The sequence below is a fragment of the Anopheles arabiensis genome, chromosome 3 (genome assembly GCF_016920715.1).
Source record: "Anopheles arabiensis isolate DONGOLA chromosome 3, AaraD3, whole genome shotgun sequence".
Lineage (NCBI taxonomy): Eukaryota > Metazoa > Arthropoda > Insecta > Diptera > Culicidae > Anopheles > Anopheles arabiensis.
In genome coordinates this window covers 86,792,299-86,815,129 of record NC_053518.1, presented here as the reverse complement: position 1 = coordinate 86,815,129, position 22,831 = coordinate 86,792,299, and the positions used below count along the sequence as shown (strand labels likewise).

General features: G+C 43.5%; 2 protein-coding genes across 6 annotated transcripts; one reads left to right on the top strand and one right to left on the bottom strand.

The window, feature by feature from the left end:
* The first annotated feature begins 1,092 nt into the window (after positions 1-1,092).
* LOC120901315 (bestrophin-4-like) lies at positions 1,093-17,003 on the top strand. 4 transcript variants are annotated; one of them, XM_040309159.1, is made up of 6 exons: positions 1,093-1,223; positions 8,121-8,408; positions 11,750-11,860; positions 11,944-12,115; positions 12,694-13,524; positions 15,092-17,003. In XM_040309159.1, exons 2-6 carry the CDS (start codon positions 8,338-8,340, stop codon positions 15,965-15,967), a joined length of 2,061 nt encoding a protein of 686 aa, XP_040165093.1. In that variant the 5' UTR covers positions 1,093-1,223; positions 8,121-8,337; the 3' UTR covers positions 15,968-17,003. The 4 variants fall into 4 exon arrangements, with proteins under 4 accessions (XP_040165093.1, XP_040165090.1, XP_040165092.1 ...); XM_040309156.1 differs by having other exon boundaries at positions 12,694-13,584; XM_040309158.1 differs by having other exon boundaries at positions 1,093-1,358; positions 12,694-13,584.
* On the bottom strand, positions 16,393-22,825 carry LOC120901314. Of its 2 annotated transcripts, XM_040309154.1 has the most exons (3): positions 22,535-22,825; positions 22,377-22,455; positions 16,393-22,298 (listed from the first exon to the last, which is right to left on the bottom strand). In XM_040309154.1, the coding sequence occupies exon 3, from the start codon at positions 22,295-22,297 to the stop codon at positions 18,131-18,133; it is 4,167 nt and encodes a 1,388-aa protein (XP_040165088.1). In that variant the 5' UTR covers position 22,298; positions 22,377-22,455; positions 22,535-22,825; the 3' UTR covers positions 16,393-18,130. The 2 variants fall into 2 exon arrangements, with proteins under 2 accessions (XP_040165088.1, XP_040165087.1); XM_040309153.1 differs by having other exon boundaries at positions 22,377-22,825.
* Between the last annotated feature and the right edge of the window lie 6 nt (positions 22,826-22,831).

Genomic DNA, 22,831 nt, shown 5'->3' with positions numbered 1-22,831 from the left:
GATGAATTACACAAATTTTTACACAATTTACTGATAATTCACAATCGCTTCACTCTATATTCATTCTTCAAGTAACGAATCTAACTTGTGCAGCAGCAATGAGATTATTGCCGGCGTCCGTCTTTGACACTTTGACAAGAGCCACCTTGAACCGATGTCATGCATTAAAAAGCTATAAAGTTCCACCAAGTTCAGTACCCTTTCTTAACAAGCCTTCAAGTTCCATCATGAACCCTACGCATAGTGCTAATCAGCCGCAAAGTTCCAAAGAGTACCATGTGCCTGTTAAAAAGCTCCATAGTTCCGCAAAGTACCGTCTATCTCTTAATCAGCCACAAAGTACGACATCGGAACGATTTTTCGTTAAACAGCCCTAAATCAGCTATAAAGTACGAGCTGGCTATTTGGGTGGCTTTCAGGGACTTATTTATTATAATAGAAGTATGGTCAGTCGTACATATTAGGCCCACTTTAGGCTTGAACCTATGAGAAGCATGGTTTTAAGTCGTACGAGATGACGAATGTACCACCAGACTGGCACGCATGTAGAGTTAGGTAGGTTTGAAAACCTGGTTGTGGATTAAAATCTTTGAATTGCTTTGGCAACTCATTCAAATGCTTATGTCGTCGTGCACCTTATGAAACGAAGCCACGGCAGAACTGTGCGTTGAATTAAGTAAATATAGTAAAAAAATAAATAAAATCAATAAATACACAAAATTTGATTTATGATTATTCGAAATTAGTGTAAAAATGTTTATATGTTACTGAAATTCGAGTCTTTTTGAAAAGATCCGCAAATCTGTGCAGCAACTTAAGCAAGAAACAGCTAGGAATAAACATTCTTTCGTGCTTTCTCGCACTGTCACTCATCATCTCAATGCGCCAGAGTGAGAAAGCTTATTTGCTTTGTTATTTCGGGTTTTAAAAGAGGCAGCAAACGTCAACCCGTCTATTGGACGCTTATTTGACGGCTACGCCTGCTGAGTTCCTTGCCTCCAGGTTGCCGTTCGCACTGTGATGCGGATTCCGCGCTGCAGCGGTCACTCATTTCGTGTGGTTGTCGGGTTGCCGCGCGCGCCCGCGTCCTGGTACCGCAGTTCGGCTTCGCATTCGGCCGCACGCAGCAAAGGGCATCGGATCGCGTTTTCGCTGCCGCTACGAGAGTCGGCGTGCCGGTGTGTGTTTGTAGAGGTGTATTACTGCGAGACGGGATTGTGGCGGTACGTTGTGAAAGGTCGGGGCGCGGAATGTAGCGTTCTGCATCGTTGCGTTCCACTGTGCGTTTGTTGCATTTATCAGCTGAAAGGAGGGACACGCTGAGAAAGATCACAGTGAAAGGAGTGTTCTTATTAGGGGTAAATAAGGAAGGCAATGGTGATTCTTGTGAGTGTGTGGTCTTTGTTTTATCCTGTGATCAAATCTAGCATGCCGAGAAAATGCCTTTCCCAATGCCACCGTGGTGATGGTGCTGCTGCTGTTAGTGTTGTTTGTTTGTCTGACGGGCTGTGTGTAGAGATTTGTTTGCTGCTTTATCTAAACTGCAAAACAAATCCCTTGTAAAGTGTGCGTAGAGTGTTTGCGTTTGTGTTTGTGGAAACTTGATAGATTTATTCGCTCGCATCGGTAACGAGGCTGTCACCTGTGTTTGCCGGTTGGATTTGAGCTCGGTATAGATGAAATGTGAATAGAAAAAAACACACCACTTGCAAGATAAATCACGGCAAAATGATAAAACCGCGCGTGCACGTGATCTAAAAACCGCGAAGAAACCGCCGCGACCGACGATGACATCATCGTTTAGCAGTTCCATCTCATCCCGCGAAAAGAAGAAAAAAGAGTGAATGGAATCTAAGAATCGTTTTGATGCAATAAAAAAAAACCCCCAGCCAACTGGCCGAAAATACAAAGGCAAGTTCTTTGTGCGGAAAGATTTGCGTTGATGCGGTCTTCCGTGCCCGTCCGTTCGTTGAGTTCTACTGATCTTCAAGCGCGGCAAAGATCATCAGTCGATCGTGTGTTGTTGTTGTTGCGCCTCTTGGCCGTTTTCTTTTCCATGCTTTGTAACCTGTTTCGTGTTTGTGTGTGTGCTGTGAAGCACCGGTTAAGATAAAACTCAAAATATGTTACCCAAAAACTAAAGTTCGCCATTTTATGCGCATTTTCTTGACTGAATTTTGTTTGCCACACAAAAGTCTCTCTTTTATCCAGCATATTCACTGTCCATGAAATACAACCTTCACTTAAATATGTAACGGTTATAAACTTGCTTTCCTCGCGTTTTTAATGAAAAAATAAAAGGTCCCATGTGTTTTAAAATGGTACATGCACAAACTGTTGTAGCCCTTGTGGTAATAAAACGGTTTCCTTCTTGTTTCTTTCAAAAACTCTTTCGCGATCGGCCGAGTCACCGCCGGAACGACGAGGCTGGTGATCTGCACAAATACATCATGCGGTCATAAAGAGCAAAGGCAAAGCGGGACTCAAACATCGAAACATCGTCATAAAACTGGCGGTTTGTTGTTTTGTATGTTTTTGTTTTGCGTTTAACTGCAGCTCACACAGCTTTTGCACATGCCGGTAGACGGTGACGGCGACGACTGGCGTGGCCCTCAACAGTCACTAGTGGATGCAATTGGCCGTCCAGCTGTCTGTCTGTCTCTTTGCGGTACGAAATCCGCTGATAATTGTTATAAATAAACAGCACTTTGTCCGAACACTGCCGGGCGTATAATTTCACCCATCTTCTCTGCTACTACAACAGGCAACCATGCGTGTTTTTGCAAAACTATCGAAGCGAATCGTTTCCAAGTACCTTGGGGGGGATGCGTTTTTGCGGTGCAGTTTCTTTTCAGAATGTGTCAAACATTGATTAGCGCGCTTAGCAGTCGCGAGCGAATGCACCGACTGCAACGCGCGGAAGTGTGTACGCATGCAACGGTGCAAATGTGATTGTAAATGGTGCACACACAAACGTGCGCACTCGACATTAATGGGTCATTTCGTTCGGGAGTGGGGGGGAAAAGAAGGATAATCTTGCTTAAGGAGACAACCGGCAAGTGTACCGAAGTGTAACGGCTTGTGGTTTGAGCTGATAATTAGCGTGTTGAAGTGGAGCCGAGCTGGGACTGTTTTATTCATTCGATAAGGGTGATTTAGATCCTAATAATGGCTCCGCAAATCGCTCTCGAGGGAAATGAGGGGTGTAGCTGCGTTAAACAGATCTTATGGTGAAGTGTGGAATTATACCTGCCATGCCAAATCTAAGTCGAAGAAATCGCCATATTTCAAAAAGCATTAGAAGCTTTAGTCGGTAAAGTAGCAAAGAATCACGAATCAGAAGAATCATTAATTAAGAATCAGAAGAATTGGTCGTGAAGTATGTACAGGAATGGTTCAAAGAACAGATTCATATTTTTTGTTAATCGTAGTTCTCAAAAACAATCACTCAATTAATTATTCCTGATAAGCATAAAAGGATCTAACTAAATATTCAGAGTGAAGGTTCTCAAAATGAATCACTGTTGAATTGATTCCTGTTAAGAATCACTCAAGCAGTACAATTTTAATATTCATTATTATAGGTATTTAAAACACATGATAAATACAACACTTAAAGTCTTTGTTTATAAAATAATAAAACAGATTGATTTGTACGATCAATGCTGTAAGCTGATTAATGACACGAGATGCTTTACATTAGTGAACAAATCAGGAGTGAGTGATTCTTTGTAGTGGTGAGAGTTCGGAATCAGTCAGACCCTACCCGAATCCGATTCCGTGTTTGCAATCAATTCCGGAGCCGATTCCGTTGCTGGAATCGGTTCTGATTCCAGACCAGATTCCGATACCAATTCGATAGCGGACTCCGGAATCGACTGCTAAATCGAATACGAATCCGGAATCGAATCCGGAATCGGAATTGGATTCAGAATCAGAATCGGTTCCGGAATCGTAATTTTCCCCGCAATCACAATCAGCTCCGGAATCGGAATCAGAATTGACTCCAGAATCGGAATTAGCTCCGGAATGAGAATCAGTTCTTGAATTGAAATAAGGAGTTTTAGAAGCGAAATCAATCCATGAATCTCCATCAGAATGGATCTTTTACAAGTAAATTTGGATTATTTGTGGCTATCAATACGTAGCATCTTTGTACCCAACTATTCTTATGGGAACTATACTATTCTTATGGGAAATGCCAAAACTGACTCCGATTTAGAAGCCGATTCTGATTCCGGACCCGATTCTGATTCCGGACCCGATTCCGATTCTGAAACCGATTCCAGAACCAGTTCTGGAACCGATTCCGGAATCGATTCCAGAAACTGATTCCGGACCTACTATCGATTCCAGAAAGCTTCGGAGCTAGCCGGAATCGATTCCGATGAAAACTTCATATTTACCATCACTAGTTCTTTGACCTTGTAAACTAATAAATGAGCGCCAAAACAAGTCACAAAAAATGCGAACAAATTAAAAAGAAGTTAGACGAGGCTAAACTAATCACGATTGTTGTGCGAAAGAAGAAGAAGAAGAAATAGAAAAAGAATGGATCGTTCTTCTGGACTGGATTGATATTCTCGTCTTGGAGCAAAAGGAGTTATCCATAAATTACGTACAGGCTTCAGCATATGTGACAGTGTTTTCAAAAAGAAGAAGTCTGTTATAATAATTTTCAAATCAGCAAACATTTGCCTTCCTGCACAATATTTTTATTGTGCAATTATAACATCCATTGCAAACTACAGATACAATCGTTACGAGCCTGCCACTGTCATCTGTGAGCGGTTGTAATGGGAAGCGAATGGTTGGTTGGTAATTATTTCCCACTCCTTAATTGAAACAGAATGACTGGCCCGGGTGGAATTCCCGTGCGAATAGCGCAACAGCAACAGCAGCACAAGCATTCGCTCTCGGCTCTAGTAATCGGCTACTGGAAAATTGCACTGCAGTTCCTGAGGAAAGTGGGGTGGTACCGTTCTAATAAATTCTGTGATCGCCGTAGAACAGCTATGTTGGATTGCGAATGCTGTGTGGAATCTCCGGAGGAGATCGATTTCAGTAGAAGTAGAAGTTGATATGAACCATACGGGGTTTTCCAGGGGTTCTCATAGTTGTGGCACACTTCCTTGACTCTTTCTGATAGGAAGTGAACTTCAAATGATGGATATTGGACTTTATTATACCCTTTTTGGACAGGCTCCTTGGAAATTCCTATTGGATTTGTCCTACATGTGTGCTATAGAGTCAAATTCCCATTACATTTAGTTCATTTCACTTCAGAAAGAGTCAATAAAATGTCCCACAGCTATGAGAACTCTTGAAAAACCCTGTAAGAGATTGTATGACAGAGGGGCACTAAAGCGACATTAGATTTTATTTTTTGCACTCTTGAACAAATTCAAGAATTGAACATAATTTACTTTTTTGTTATTTTGTGACATCCGCTCAACATAATGCTTTATTTTTGTCGCTCACACACAAGCATATTCCGGACTTTTGGGGTTGTCGGAATTGATTAATTCTCTCATCCCCCACAGTAAAGCATCATAAAAACGCTCGCCCTCCATGCTGCCACAAAACCATGTGACCTTGAACTCTGTTGTCGCGCGCGATCATTGACGCCGGGTGGGGAGGTTTTCGCGCGGTCACAATCAACGCAGCAGCGAGTTGTTCGCACATGGTGAGGAAGTGTGCTGTGTATTAGGAAAGCGTTTGACGATGATAGGAAATGAATCACGTTGTCATAGCATCGGATGATAGACGGTCGAAGCAGGCTGGTGCAGGCCAGATTGAAGTGTACTATTTGCCCGCTGGTAGTTTCGCTCGTTGGTCATCATCATCATCATCAGCAGCAGTTTTCGTGACAAACAACTCAAATTGTGGTTGTGAAAAATTCATACACGAAGCCTCAGTAGTGACGTGTATGTTTTTGTTTTTCTTCTTCTAAAAGAGCAAATAAGGCATTTTGTATGAATCCAGTAACAACGCCTCCACTTTGCTCGGGTTTGCGAGTAAGAAGAGGGGGGTAAATTTGATGAATAATCATTACCATTTGAGGGTGGGTGGTATTCAAAGGGTGTATTTTGCAATTTCCTTGCCGCGAATTACCGGAAGGAGGATTTTCTTTTTGAAGTCAATGGGCGTTTGCAGAGTGATTGGGGCAATTTTTCCCGAGCACGTGTGGAAAGTCACTCCTTTGGATTAGTTTTCAATTGTTGGCAGTAGAGAAAAATGATACCCTTTTGCCATATTGCTATCATCGGTAGTCTTGCATTATTATGGTTATATAAAACTATTCTCTTGGACTGTTTATACACACACACGTCATAACGAGCAAGTCATTCTTCTATTTCTCCTTTCTTTTTGAGCCCTTTGAGCCCTTTCAAGGGCTGGCTAAGGTTTTGTGGCTTTTAGTCGTTCAACAGAAATTTAGTTCACTTTTTTTTTGGTGGTGGAACACGAGGTCATGGGGGAATCGAAAGAACGAACGAACGCCCAATGTTAACCCCTTCCCGAAAACATGAATCGTTTTTGTCGCCGGGTTTCATTCATTAAGCTATTTATGCTCAGCGTAGGTCAACAATTGGATACGTGTTGTGTGTGCGTTTGTATGCTGTGAAGGTGCTGGATTGGTCTGTTGGACGATTTTGGGTGATTTGTTTGTTCGTTTTTGATCAGCACTTGACTAATCTGTGTGTAAATGAAGGTAGATGGATGGGAGTTCCTTTTATGATGAATTTATTTTGTAATTGATGTTGACAAATATAAAATTGCCTAAAGTCTGAAGCTATAAAAATCTGATGTTTTGAAACAAATGTTATGAAGTGTTTGACTTATTTGCAAAATATTTTTATTTCAATAGATTTCAAATGCCATTTTTCAGTATGTTAAAAAAAGAATGTTAGGTTTGATTTTATTTGAAATTTTAAGATTACATTTATTTTTTATTAAAATAAGCGAAAGAGGCCAATTAGTTTGAAGCTCAGTACAAATAAATTTAAAAAAAATACGTTTACGCATTGATTTTTTTTGTTATATTCAATTTAAACCCCTTGAATTGGGCAACACTAAAATATCTTTATTTATTTTCTCATTTAACTAAAATATATTTCTCTATTTAAAAAAATCAATGTATATAATTCGTTTGATTTTTTTTATTTGGTTTTGTTTTACATTTTTGATAATTGTTATGAAGGCTTGCAATGACTAGGAGACTACAATGAGAAATATAAAACAAGAAATACTAACAGTGAGCTATGTATTGTAAACCTGCTCCTGGTCACGGCACCAAACGATCAATCAGTTGATACACGTTACTTCATGTATTTTTACATATTAAGGCGTTTTTACAATTCACAATTTATTTTGTATGTTTTTTTGTTGATTCTGTAATATTAATACTTCCTTTTTTGGGATATAATCATACAAAAGTAGAAAAAAAACATTTTTTGTTATTCATTCGAATGACATTCAGAAACCCATCTACTTACTATAAATTAAATTACTCTTCGTTTATGGCTAAATGCCATTCGAAATTCTTCTACAGCCCCTGACTGCACCTTCTTTATGTCTCATTTGACTGACGTCTTGTCCCATCGAGCCCTGTGAGCCTCCAACAGAACTGCCCGGATCTCTGTGCCACACCTATTGGCCGGACTATTTGCCGAATTGGCCGACATCATATCAATGTGCTCGTTAAAATTGGTACTTTTGCTATTTTTGCCCCAGTCTACCCCCCAAGCCTACAGTGGTCGACTCTCGTCTCAGAGGAAATGAAACGAATGTGCGAAGAGTTTCGTTTTGGGAGGCGTGGGGGAAGAGGCCGATGATGAAGCACGAACATACCCCGGGCCCCAGTCTACTAAAGGCATGCCGGGACCGGAAGAGCACGTCGCACAGTCGTAGACAGACACGGTCGAGTAAAGGATCGTCAAACGGTGCGCATTCCCTTGCTTGTTGGTGTGGTGAATCATACAAAGTTTTGAACGAAAGCACACACAAAAAGAATGAAGCAAGTGAATTAAATTAAAATCGAGTGGCTTTGAATGTGCTTCTTTTGAATAAGAATTAATGGTTAATTCATTTAATAATAATTTTATTTATAATTTCTGCAGAATACACCACAGTGAAAAAGTGTTCCTTTTTTGAAGGTTTTATTTTTATACCAAGAAATGTAAATTAACACAACTCAGTGTGAATCGATCTCGCCGGCGTCCCCTGTATTTGAAGCGCGATCATACAAACCAAAGTGCCGCCAGTGTTTGTGGTGCCGGAGAAGCAGTTATAAAGTAGCAAATAGAATAAGGAAAACGCCTACAAACTCCCCTCACCATGACGGTCACCTACACGGCGGAAGTGGCCACCTGCCGTGGTTTCGGCTGCTTCCTGAAGCTTCTTGTAAGGTAAGTTAAAAGACACTTTGTTACTACCCTTTGTCTTATCAGTGTTTGGTGTTGTTGCTATCAGCAAATCAAACATTTATGTTAGCTTATGCTCAATCGGTGGACGAAAGTGTTCCAGCGATTATTGACAGGGACAGGAAGGTGAACGCAACCGCAGACACTTCATGCGCAATTATCACCCGCCGGAGCACGTTTTCCGCTGCTCATCGCGCTCCCGGACCAGATCCGAAGGTGTGAAAATTAGACACTTTGGGCAATGTTTCTCACCAACGCAATGCCATCTTCAGTTCTAGGATGAGTGTTATGCTAAGAAACGGAACTGTCTCACCAACTATATTTTTGGCTTGGTACAACATCGTTGCTACCAACCTGTTGCTGACGGTGTGGCTCTCATTATTCAAGATCAATCTTATCTGCATAATGCACCTAATGCGCAATCGATGCACTCCTATCTGCTCTTCTTGCTGTGTGCAGACAAGCAGAATGAATCCTTTTTGACACGGTAGAGCCACACACATTATCGTCAAATTCTTGACGGAGATGACATCATTCGCGTCATCAACATTGTCAACCTTAATGCATTACGCATGGGTTGCGAGCACTCTGGGAAGTTGCCTCTATCTGCGTAGCATGTTGCTAAATGAAATTAGCATATTTTAATCACTGTTTTTTTTAGCTTTTCATTCGTCTACTCCATTGTTTGGTAACATCATATTAATACACTTCAATTCATTTTGACAACAGCGTGTCAATTAAGATTGACTTGCAACACGCGTTTCAGTAATTAATGACTATTATTTTTATCACCTTTTTCGCTAACAATGACCCTTTTGCGTGTGTGTGTTCGCTTATCAGGTATGCTTTTCTTTGGGAAATTAACAAAAGTAGACTTGGCGACGATCACATTTTTCTGCCGACGGACAACAGGTCGCTGTGATATCTTTCTTGAGGCCACGGTCTTATCATTCGGTGGTTTTGGTAGTTTCCCCGAATTTAAGCAGACCGTGTAAGGGCTTCAGGAATTTGTCTCTAGGTTGTGAGTCATGGTTTTAGATAAGCAGTACAATAAATGTTTGTTTTGTTTTGTCCTTGGTTAAATTAGGTGTTATGATGCTTGCAGAGAACCATCTTTTTCTTGCGTAATTATGATATAATCTGATTTCGTTGAATCACTACTATACTACAGCAGAGTGTTGTGAGAGTATACAATAGACACGGGCAAGATCAAGCTACTGTTCCCACCGGTGTGACTTGTAACGTTGCTTCAAGGCTTTCGTTTCCTTCTTAGCAAAGCTTGAAAGGTTGCGATACTTGGGATTTCCAGCACAAAATCCCAAAATGTCATGATTAATGCTCTGTAGGTCACTCGCGAGCGAAATCAATTCTCTGGAAGGGGTTTGCTTCATTTTTTTTACTGATAAGTTTCATCCTACCAATCACTCAGATGCTCCGTTTCCTTCTCAAAAACTGATTTTAATCCCTCAATCGCCAATTTTTAGCACTCTCTGTCCCTAGCCGAACGCTGGCTTACGCTCGAAGAAGGAATGGAATCCTCATCTCACGCTAACCTTGGCCACATTGCTTTAATTGGCCTCGTGTAGGAGAACGGTTTTTTTGTTTCGCTGCCGTCGATAGTAGCAGAGCACCGGTCATTTGAGCCCTCCCCCCCCCAGCAAACCGGTTTGTTTTTTACTGAGGCCAATACTCACTAGGTCTTTGGTTTTGGTGATGGAGGCCTTCAAAGTATGGGAAAATGTTGTTGGAAGCTTGTTGGGGAGGACTTGTCCGAAAAAGCTCGTGCCCGGTGTGGCCATTATGTCACACGCACGCAACTGGGGAAGTTGGTTCTTTGTTGTTGTTGTTTTTTCGGTTCGTTGTTGCCGGGACGCACGCACGTAGTGTGGTATAGCCACTGGCCAATGTAGCAAGTAGTGGGCAGTGCAATGTTCCCATTATGGTAGTTGTTATGAAAATGGCAGTGGGAAAGGGCATTAGAAGCTTTTGTCAAATCCTCCTGGAGGATTAGTTTGCGTTTAGTTTTATTTAATATATTCAGCTCACCTTATTCACACCATGATGTTTCACAAACATCATGTGCAAGTGTGACTCCATTGAATGTTTCTCATTGTACAGACAAATATTACATTTTAATTTGATAAAAATGATAAAATTATAAATATGACATTTCCTACATGTCCCATCCATTTTTCCAAGCTTAGGTTCTTAAATCTTATGGTTGAATTGAATGTCCCCTTCAAGAGCAAAAGTGAATCGTGGATTTAGTTTTTGATTCAGATACATCAATCTAAATATTTAAGGTGAATTTTTAAATCTGATTTTCTAACTTTTAGAATCATTAATCTCCAAAGATTCTTGAAGATTGGGGATCTAATACTGTTTCCAAAAGATTCATGAATCTACAAAGATCTATTCATCTTCTAGAATATAATTTCCAACGCTTCATGTATCTCCAAACAGTTCGATACCGCTAAAGATTCACGTATCTCTTGATTGATACATGTTGTTATGCTATTAATCTTTATTAACTATTCTGATTACGTCCTTGTAGATTTTAATGCAAATTAAAGAGATTGTTCGAGATTTATATATATGCTTGAAGTCATATCTTGAAGTACGATACCAATGATCTTGGAGATCGTTCACCGGATGATATTAGGCGATGTGTATTAACATGGGTCATGGAATATAAGGAAGAAACTCAGAATGTTTGAGTCTGAGTGCTTAAGAATCGAAAATTAAGCTAGTGGTAAATAGGCTTAACACAGTCTAATAACAGTTATGAGTGCTCCAGGGAGGGCTCTAGAAGAGTTATTTGGATTAGGATCTACTGGGGATGTGGTGATCTAGTTAGGATCCTGCGCCAAATATTTGAAGCAGAACCAATTAATCCCCTACTAGTGGAGTTACGTATGTTTACCTAATAATCCTTGAAGTCTTCAATACATGTTCAGACGATGTAGGTCTTACCATTCCCAGTTTGGGATCCATTCATGGTCTTTCTCGTCATTTCTGAGACCATAACATCGTTTACATTGTTGTGGATAGCATTCCTCAGCAAGAAATTACTGCTCAAGCTGACTTGCTCAGCATTTGCTACGACCTTATCAAGTTGAACCTTTATTGCGATTCACTGCCGCACAAGCATCAATGAAAAACTGAGAGAAAATCGTGTGGGAAAATGTGTCACGCAATCGATTGAATTCGAATTATTGCCTCGTTGGTTTTGCAATTTGTGTCGCGTTGATCTTGACAGCTGTGTGATATTACTCACTTATTTCTAAAATGTCTCATTTTACTACTCTTTCCTTTGCACATTGCAGATGGCGCGGTAGTATCTACAAACTAGTATGGCTGGACCTAACCTGTTTCCTGCTTCTATACTACGTGCTCAACATTACCTACCGCTTCGGGCTATCGGAGGACCAGAAACGGTACGGACTCACAATTTGCTCCTTTTTTCTCTATTTTTCCGCAATTCTAATGTTCTTTCTTTCCCACTGTCCCTCATTTTTAGGATATTTGAGGAAATTGTCAAGTACTGTGCGACATACAGCAACCTGATACCGCTTTCGTTCGTGCTCGGCTTCTACGTCACCATCGTGATGACGCGCTGGTGGAACCAGTACACCAGCATACCCTGGCCGGACCCGATTGCCGTCTTCGTCAGTGCCAACATTCACGGTCAGGTACGGTATACGCCGCGGCCGCCGGGCGCAGGAAGCAAGATTTGCCTCACAGTCCAGCGGGCGCCACGCTTCTCCCACATTCATGAGCTTCGAATCGATAATTTACGCCCCACCCGTCGTCCGCTTCTCGTGTGGGCAAGGGGTTAACTTGTGGCACGGTGGGGTTGGCAATATTTGTTCATTCGATTCCCGGTTCGAGTGTTGGTGGCTGTGCGTCAAAAACAGCTGTCGCGAGCGTGGTGGCAAAAATAAGGACAATATCAACAGCGGGTTGTAACGTGGCTCTTGGCACCGTTTAGAAAGCGATTAGGATTGGAAGGGGTGGGTTTATCGTTGCGTAGGCTATTGACCCTCTCGGAGTATGGACTGTGGATGGTTTCGGTATCATTAGTAGGGGGAAAAAACAGTCAAAAAGGATATCCGATTACGATTTGATGTTATTATAGCAGGACATTAGCGGCCGGACATTGTCACGCTAATTGTGGTTCAATATTTACCTATCATTTTGGGGATGACGCCCCCCTACGATACCCGAGATTACGTTCGATCCCTGTTAATCGCTTTCTGTTTGATTGCAGGATGAGCGAGGCCGCGTGATGCGCCGCACCATAATGCGCTACGTCTGCCTTTGTCTCACGATGGTGCTGACCAACATTTCGCCGCGAGTCAAGAAACGCTTCCCCACGATCGAGCATCTCGTGGAAGCTGGTCTGTTGAACGAGAACGAGCACAACATCATGTCCCATCTGAACCAGAAGTTCCCGCGCCACTCCAAGCACTGGTTGCCGATCGTTTGGGCGGCCAGTATTGTGACGCGCGCCCGGAAGGAAGGTCGCTGTCGGGACGATTTCGCGTCCAAAACGATCATCGACGAGCTGAACAAGTTCCGCGGGCAGTGCGGGCTGCTGATCTCGTACGACACGATCAGTGTGCCACTGGTGTACACGCAGGTGGTAACGCTGGCGGTGTACAGCTACTTCCTTACCTCCGTCATGGGCCAGCAGTGGGTGGAAACGAAGGAGCTGGGCGAGGGTGTGGTGAACAAGATCGATCAGTACTTTCCGATCTTTACCACGCTGCAGTTTTTCTTCTACATGGGCTGGCTGAAGGTGGCCGAATCGCTGATCAACCCGTTCGGCGAGGACGACGACGACTTCGAGGTGAACTGGATGGTCGACCGGAACCTGCAGGTGTCGTACCTGATCGTGGACGAAATGCACCACGAGCATCCGGAGCTGCTGAAGGACCAGTACTGGGACGAGATCTTCCCGACCGAGCTGCCGCACACGGTCGCGTCGGCGGAGATACGGGAGGAACCGCCGCAACCGTCGACCGCCGACATCGTGGTGAAGAAGCGCGAGGCGGAAGTGATCCCGGTCGTGCCGACGGCGGTCCGGATCGATGAAATGGTCGGTAAACAGAACCAACCGGTTGAGTATAACTTCCCCGCGAATCCCAACGACGACGAGGTTAGCAAACGAGTGCGATTGCGCGTTCTTACGATGCCTGTGCGCTCCCGCCGCACGAGATCGGTTCCGGTTTTTTTTTTAACCGAACGGATCGGCTACTCACTGGTATCCTCGGTGATGGCACTTTACCTCTTTTTCAACAACAACAAAAACAAGCTCTTTACGTTCACGTATTTTCATCTAGTTTGTGGCGGTTGGGTCGGTAACGCTCTCGCACGCACCAAACCCAGCGTGTGCTTCTTTAGCCCGGCTCCATGTGCGGGCAACCGGTAACACACGGCGGTGGTTGGTCGTCCTCAAAAATGTTCTGCTCGTAAGAAAATTAACAAATGCAAGTGCCTTACGCTCGCGGTATGGCTCGTAGTCGACAGACCAATAATTCGATTGCACTCGCTTACTAATCGGGACAGCACCTTTCTATCAAGCTCCTCCATTGCAGATAGACACTTATGTCACTACTGGTAGTAGAGGGAGAGCTAATAAGGCAGTTGAGTAGTATAACTAAATCTTACTAACGTTTATTTGAAAGGCAAATTCTGGTAACTTATCTTTAGAACTTATTCTGCTTACTTAGAGGATATAACATGCTCATTGTACAAAAAACTCAAGCTAAAAATTCGTCAATTTGTACTGAATCTAGACAATCCAATAATTTTCGCGTCAAATTTTCTGCGAGATATATGTACTAAAAACTTTTCATTTTTAGAACAAACTCAAGAGCAGTCGTGCTTGTAGCGGATTTGTAGTTTTTATTACATAAAATCAACGCTCGCTTTTTGCGATGCTACGCTTGAAGTTAGCCATTCTTTTGTTCTAAATTAAAGAAGAATTGACAGGCGAAAAATGTCACCAAAATTTGTTGTGACAAATTTGTGGGTCTTCTAGAGCCGCCAGTTTTAGAGCTTTTCGTACAACATTTTTCTATACTTACCATCGAAATTGTATACTTCAGAATTTCTTTCCAATCTTCCCGACAGCTCCCTTTTCAATAAGTTAAAGCATAGGCCCTTTTTAGTACATGCGGACTGTTTATTTCTTTCTTAACATAACGTCAAGCAACTACTTAACATCGGTGTGTGACATAAGGTTCTTTCTGTCGTCCTATCCTACTCACCTTTGGTTCCTTTAAAATTCCCTTAAATGCATACTATCCTGCTGCACTACTAATCATGTCTTAACCTATAACATTCAGAGAGTGGACAGGTTCGGGAATGGTTTCTGAAGAGGCTGCTCAAAGCAATTTTGTCTAGAAAGGGACTAATAAGCTGTAAAAAACCATTTAAATGGTGTAACGTGTAATGCAAATTGCATAACTTTCATGATTAATGCTAGAAAAATTGCATACATCGAGGGGTACTATTGTTTTATACTATTTTTACGAAGTATTCTCCTTCAGACATTGTTGCCATGCTGGAGCTAAAACCATTCCGAACAGATTCACTTTCTGATTCTACATTAACATTTGACTCGATCGATTTTACTTACAAACGTTTCTTACAACTCCCAGATGGATGATAACGTGAGCGGCATTCACTTTAACACGTCCGATAAACCGATCTACCGCGGTGGCAGCTCAGCCACCAGTCTGGCCAGCGTGGCGGGTACGATGTCCCGCGTTAACACGGTCACCTCGGCGCTGAAGCGGTTCTTCAGCAAGGACGAATCGAGCCGCCCGAACAGTGCGACCCCGGACGCGGCCGGTTCGGTCCCATTCAAGTTCCCCGGCTCGGCCAGCTCGAACAATCTGGCCGGTGGACGCATACCGGACCGGGCGATGGGCAGCATGCGCATCACCGACCAGGTGATCGAGGAGGTGGACGAGCAGCTGACCATTACGTCGATGCAGGGCAACAACGATTCCCGCCCAACCGCAGCCAGTCTGTTCGAGCACGGACCGCCGAAACCGAGTGAACCGGTCGATGTGCCGCAGCAGGCGTACAATCGTACGCAATCGTCCGTCGCCCACGGGTTCCATCATTCGCAGCTAACGCCACCGTGTGGTGGGGACGCAATGCTTTCCGCCTCCGCGCCCGAAACGGGACGCTTCGAGCACAACTATGTCCCGCTGAGTCCGACCGATCCGGACGCCGTGCCGATGGTAGCGTCCTCGACGGCACTGCAGGGCATGATGGATGAAACGGACCGCGTCACGACGACGTTCAACAACGAGGAGACGGAGAAGGAGCAGCTGGAGCGCAAAACGCGGCTGCTGGCACGCTCGATCAGCAAGCAAGCGGTGCTGGGGCTGATCGATACCGACATGCTGCTCGACGAGCTGACCCGCAGCACGGGCGATCTGGAGGGTTCGGAGAAGAAACCCCCGCAAAACACGCCCGATGGCCCAACGTCCGACAGTAACAGCAATGTCGACACGACCTTATGATTTTATCTGTCCGATGCGGCGGACGAAAACGTGATCGTGGTCAACGTGAAGGAGGGCAGCGCCGATAGGTAGCAGATCTAGCACCGCATCGTGCATCTGCCCGTCCGCGGATGGAACTGGAATTGAAGCGGGAAGCGCACCAGCGATTCCGCTGTTCCGATCTCGCCCAAATCTCTAAAGGTGCGCGCGACACATGAAACAAAAAAAAAAAGGAAAATCGCCCTCTCCCACCCCGTCTCGAAATCTCTCTAAAACTCTCTTTTCCCCGTGCTACACATTCCCCGCCGTTGGGGCCGTGCGTGAAGCAGCACTGCTCGGTCCCGACACGTTCCATAGTTGCCGTAAGCTTTTATCGTCAAGCGATGGTGTGAGAAAGCGCAGGAAATTGGTAAAACCGTTTCCCGCATGAGAAGCGTGTTCAGAAGTTGTGATTGTAAAACGGTCGGTTTTTATTTTACAACATAAAAAACAGTATTTTAGTAGTGCAAGTGGCCAGTTGTACTAACAAAGTAGAAACGGGATCTAATGGCACCAGATTACGATGCACAAAGTGTGTATGCAACCGGATGAGCTGATGGTTGCCGGCAGTTTAGCTTTAGCTTAAGATTGTTGCAAACGAATGTGGCCTGAACGGAAACGGATGCGCCTTATGTGTAGTTTAGCCTTTCGTCAGCATATGTAAGTCCTTGTTGTATCAGCAGCAGTTTCGGGAAAACAGCAACCGGCAGCGATAGCTAACAGTGCGGTATATAGCTTTTAAACCTTAATGCTCACGTGTAAAGTATATTTAGTTGTTGTATCGCTTTTTTAAACGGCTCTATACATCGGGTGCCTCTTTACTCTGCGAGTGTACTGTTGTATTGTATTGAAACCATCGCAGGAAGAAGGTTCAACGGCGTAAAAAAGACAGGAGACTTGAGATTTTAATACAGCTATGTTATGATATTTGCTAAAGGTATGAACCATTATTCGAATATCGTATGAAACATTATTCGAAACATTTTAAGCAAAATAAAAGCTTTTCTACTAATAATAACCGTTAAGTGTGTGTTTTTATTTCCAAATTTAGTGCTAGGGGATTTTTATTGTATCAATGTATTTACTTTGGCGAATGTAATGTTTGCACCTGGACAGCTGGCAACTCCTACTACAGTAGCAACTCCTCTAGCAATCGCGAATAGTACAGCCGATCTTAGTAAGCTGTAATAGCATAATGTAATAGTCAGTCTTAACAAAGCAACCAAAAAGCGTGGATCTCTTTAGATACGGTCCAGGCAAGCAGCAATAAGTGGCGGTTAACGGAATTCCATATTTTCCGAAACCTCGAAGGTGTGGGACGCTGTAGTGAAGGATGTTTCAGAAGCGGCTAGTGAAGTGACCAAGTTAGCAGCAATGGAGCAGCGCCAAGGCCAAGTCAATGCTGGCGAGTTTAATCTTTGGTAAGTACTTGGGACATATTAAGAAGATGGCCATGACGAAGGATATGTGGAATGTTCTCAAAAAATACATTTGCCAAGAAGACCTCGGAAAAGCAGATGGCAAGGAACCAAATCGCTCGTCTTAAACCTTCAACCTTCAACAACTTGAGGACCTGATACGGCAGCATAGTCTGCTTGGGCTTGAGGTTAATTCTTCCGGTAACCTACGACCCCCTGATGACTGCATGGGAAATCCTACCCGAATCTGAACTAACTTATAAGTTGATGAAGACTCGGTTGCTAGGCGACGAATGTAAACGCTAGAATAGAAAGGAAAATTTCAAAGAGAAGCCTACTGCATTCGTTGCAGACATTCGAATAAGAAATGGAAGCGAAAAGTATCACAGCTGTGAAAACAAAGACCATATGAAAAAGGACTACCGAATTAAAATGAAAGCAAATAAGGAGATCGACAACTTTACGGAAGACTACAAGAAGTCTTGATGGACTTCGGCGAGGGCTTGACGTCCGAATACCAGCAGGACAAATTTTTGCGCAAGCGTCTGAAGCCTCTTAAGGACGGCTGAAAGAAGCTGTACCAGATGTGGGAAAATAGGCAGGAGCACCTCGCAGGGTCATGAGTTCAAGTCTCATATGGACCATTCCTTTCTAGCAAAGACTGACTATCTAGCTGCGCGGTACTAATAAGTCTTGAAAGTCTGCATCTGGAAAGAGGATCGCTCTGTTATGCGAGCGTATCATCATCTTCAGAACCATAAAATAACACTAGCAAAACGTGTACTACCCGATTCGTTAACGCTCTATTCTTTAAACGGGTCAAAGCACCATTCACAACGGTAGAGTCCAGCCCACGCAGGTCGCCAATTAGACTAGGCTCATCGACGTAGACGCGTATGTCGATATATTTGGGCGGCATCTCAGACATCTTTTCGAGCCTTGCCATCAGTCCCATATGTTCGCGACACACAAAAAATAGCCTATTACGGGACATAAACGTTCCGGAAAAATTCGCCACTAGCCGCTTTAAACTCGAATTACTGTTATCACTTTGCCCTTTGAACTGAACAACCCAGCTGGGTTCGGGTAGGAAACGCCATGCATCAAGCAGGCAGTACGTGGCACCCGCATATTCAGCTGTCTCGGGGGCCTTATCATGCCACTCGTGTAGGCAATAGGGACGCAAATAGTTGTTCGATAACAGTGGGCACAGAATATGTTGCTCTAGTTCGCCATCATTGCAGCGCAACGCCAATGTGTTTAATATTTTCAACGCCAACACCAGCCGCGAATCAACAGTATCCTTCAAGTAGCCTTGTTTTAAACTCAAGGCTCGAACCATCTCCAAGCTTTCTACCATCAGTGCGTAATCTATCGCCTGCCAGCCAAACAAAGTGTCCTGCACCTGAATGCAATGACGTTCCGCAGCCAATGCGATCATCTGCTCTAAAATGGGCCTATGTTGGTGAATTGCCAGCCGAAACATGGCCAAATGGAGTGCGGTTCGCCCGAATGCGTCTCGCTTCTCGATGGCGTCTGGATCCGTGTCCAGGATTCGCTTGATCGCTCTTCCGTCCGTTTCGAGCACTGTCAAATGGAGCGGTAACACATTGTTGCCATCCATAATCGAGAATCTGTCCATCATATCACCGTAGCTCCAGTTAAAATTAAACTTACGTAGCTCTGCGTAAAATAAACGTACATGGCGCGTATTCGACTCTTTCGCTCTACCTTCGAACAGATGCCGCATGGCGAAATATTCCTCAATTATACGATGCACAAATATTGGACGATCGTCGACGATGCGCTCTACCAGGCCCGTCTTTTCGTTCGCAGTCTGCAACTCCTGCATATATTCCTTCGCTTTCGTGAGTGCATCCGCATCAAACTCACTGTCTTGCGGATCTATTACCCGTTTGCTCAAATAGAAGTGTGCGAATACATAATATCCCAACGCCATGTGCCCCTGAAGAGCTTCGTGCGCCCGTTTTGCTGCACGATTCTGTGCCTCGACGGTAGCAGCAGCCGCGTCGGTGGAGCCCATTTTACTTGTATCGACGATTTCTAGCTTTAGCTTGATGAATCTCTCTATTAGCTGTGTTAGCTCCATGCCTTTCATATAGCCGTGCAAAACATCCATCTGAAGCGTTAAAGTCGCGGGGCAGAAGTAATCTTTTATCAACACCTCAAACATCATCTCAAAAAATAGGAACTGCTGACGAAGCTCTCCTATGTAATCTTCAATATTTGTAAGGAATTTTAAGGACAGTTCCATTAGTTTACTTCTCGTTACTTTATTCTCATCCGTATAAGGTGTTATCCTTCGCAGCCTATTTTTCAAGTATGTTAGCTGAACCTCCTCTGAAAACTTCCCAACCTGCAGAAAGCAAACATCTCGCAATGCTTGTTTGAATTTGGCCTGCAACTTGTATGGACGGCTTGCGATCCACATCCTACTAATCCCATCAAGACGATCCAGCATGGAAAGCAGTGACAAGGCAACAGTTTCATAATTGGGAGAAACTTCATCAAACCCATCGAAGAAAATAATCATATTTCGTCCGTTTAGTTTGGAAACGAACAGTCTCAACAGTGTTAGTTGCTCGTGGGAAAATGCGACCGCTTTCGTTTCATCTAGTACAAATGCACCATTTTCAATGCGCAATGCTTCTGCGCAGCTTTTGGCTGTTTGTCGTTGGGACGTCGTCGTCACATCCGAGCTTTGATGAATGTTGCCTAGCTGTGCGGTCATGTAAGCGAACTGGAATAGAATTTGCACTGCACGCAATTCAGTCATCGCGTTAGTCTCACATTCTTTCGCAATTTCATTTAGATCATAGGAATACTCAATTGCATTGAATCGTAAAATCCACTGTTCAGAGTTTTTCGTTTCAAGGTGCTGCGCCAACCAGGTGATATACGAAGATTTGCCATTTCCTGGAGCGTCTAAAATGACTATCCTTTTACTTTCCACCTCATTCAGATCGATCTCGTTAGGGTTATCATCCTGTATCAATCCTCGCGTTACATATTTATCCTTCAATGTAGAGAAGCGCTCCTGATTTAAGCTTAACGAAAGCTCTTTCAAACTGAGCAAGTAAATTAAAAACGATAGTTTGTCCATATCCCTGATTAGATCACGTACCGATACGATCGTTCCATGGAGTGTTAACTGACGTTGATCAAGTACTGCATAAGATTGATCACTTAAACAGCTTACGTTAATATTCTCCTGGCTGATTACGGAAGCTTGAGTTAATATTATGATCATCCTGGAATGTTTTTGCTTGGGTTTAACTTTTTTAAGAACTTTCACCAGCTCATGCTTTTTTGACTCGTTCTGAACTTCTATGATCAGTACAAGTGGAGCAGTCAACCAGCATAGCACACTCTCTACCGTGTCCTGCCATTGTTCGAACGTTCTTTCCTGGATGATAAGGAATTCACATGGGTTTCGAATTTCCGTCAAACCAGCTTTGATTATTTCATGCACTACCAACATATCGTAAGCATGCTCCTTAACGCTCGGACTGCTATTTGCTGACATGCGAGCCAGAAACTCTTGATATAGCGGAGTCGCCTTCACCTTTGACTCCTGCAGACGAAGACCCAACTTCTCAAGCTCCTGTTGACGGCTCACGGTGAATCCTTTCAGCTGAAGAAATTGCAGCTGATAAAATGTTGTTTTCCAAATCCGTTCAATCTGCTCATTCTCCAGAGGTTCCGGATCCGGGTCCTTTACGTAGTTGAATAGTTCTTCAAACACCATACCATGCGCACAGCCGCCTTCCACCATTGAGACACTTTCGAACTGTTTTTTGCACTCCTCCGTCAGCTGTACCTCATTCAGCGTGCCAGTGATGAGAACAAATGATTGGAAAAACTTTTCCACCAGCGCATTTGATACCGTATCAACGGGTAAGTATGAATTGCTGCTGTAATCAAACCTATCACTGCCACGTTCAATAAATCCTTTCGAGCAGCATATGCCTTTGTCTTCTGCGTCCTTTAGAGCATCAACTTTTCCATCCAGTTGTTCGTACTGCTGCTTGAACTGTTCCAGGAACAGATCGTTTGAATTAAAAAATTGAGTCTTAATTTTGTAGGAATCTTTTTTTATGCTCCTGCTAACATCAACGATATTCTCCACTATGGCTTTGCAATACTTGCTGAACAGTGGATCTTTGAGGGTAACTGGTTTGCGATTATAAATTGCATCCGCCAGTGCACCAGCGAGACGCATGCATTCGGAACATTCACTTAACGAGCGATAGAATTGTGTATATTTGTTAAGTTGTTTAAATTTGTCTAGATCAATTTGACCGAAGCTCGTGTTTGAGTCCGCGATCGAACCGAATGTTTCCTCTAACCATTTGAAAGCGAACGTGTAAGGTTTCGTTAACTCCTGTACCTCCGGCGATCGATCGGCGTTTGTGCAGAGCATAAGCACAGGCTCTACATCATCGCTACCATGCTGTAGCTTATCGTAAAAACTTTGAAAGAGCGGAGCAATTGCAAAGGGTGCGTCGTTTTGCCTCGTCGTTATTAGGTCATTCAGCGTTATCTGGTACTGGTTGGGGTCAGCTTTGTGTTTGGCTTGGAAGAAGAAATTCCCTTTCTGATCGCCATACTCATACTCAAATAATAAATCATCAAATTTGCCTCCTTCGGGATCCTCACTTTTTAGGTTGCAGAAAATGGATTTATCTTGTTGCATCTGTTTGTTTAGCGTTTGTGTGAAAAGCACCAGAAGCTTCACCTGATACGCTATACCGTGAGTGAAGCATTGCAACGTTCGTCGCTTGGGGTCTGCTTTGGTTTTTTTACTTGGTCCGGGTGCGCTTCCATCGTTCGGAGCCTGAAGTGTGTTATCCAATGGGCGTTTTCCAAACATTCTACAAGTTCGAAATAAAGAAGTTTGACTAAGGGGTAGAGGTAGGTAACAAGGTAGGATGATAAAAGCTTGCGATTACCTGAAGAAAGATTACAAACTTACGATAGTTTGTGTGATTAAATAGAACACTGGCAAATTAAGCACTCCTGCAAAGATGTCTAAAATCGAACCACAAGTTCATGGAAAAGACACCAAACTGAATAAATTACACACATAAAACGTCCAAAGATTGATTACCGGTAGTCGGTTCAAACCAGTAGTCTAGAGATTTCATTGAGCCATGATCGAACGATTGGGCAGACGCCGGGTACCACACAACTCATAATACATTACACTTATGGCTGTACAAATCATCAGCTGGCTTCTTATGTTGATTCATTGTACAAATACTCTTTACACACTTTATTTGCGCACAAACTGCGCGAAAACGTTCCGTAAATCACTGGTAAAGGTTGGAGCTCAAGCGATTAATATTTCTATACGGGTTCACAACCACGTCGGCTCGTCGCGGAATTAAAACTGATACTGGGCCGT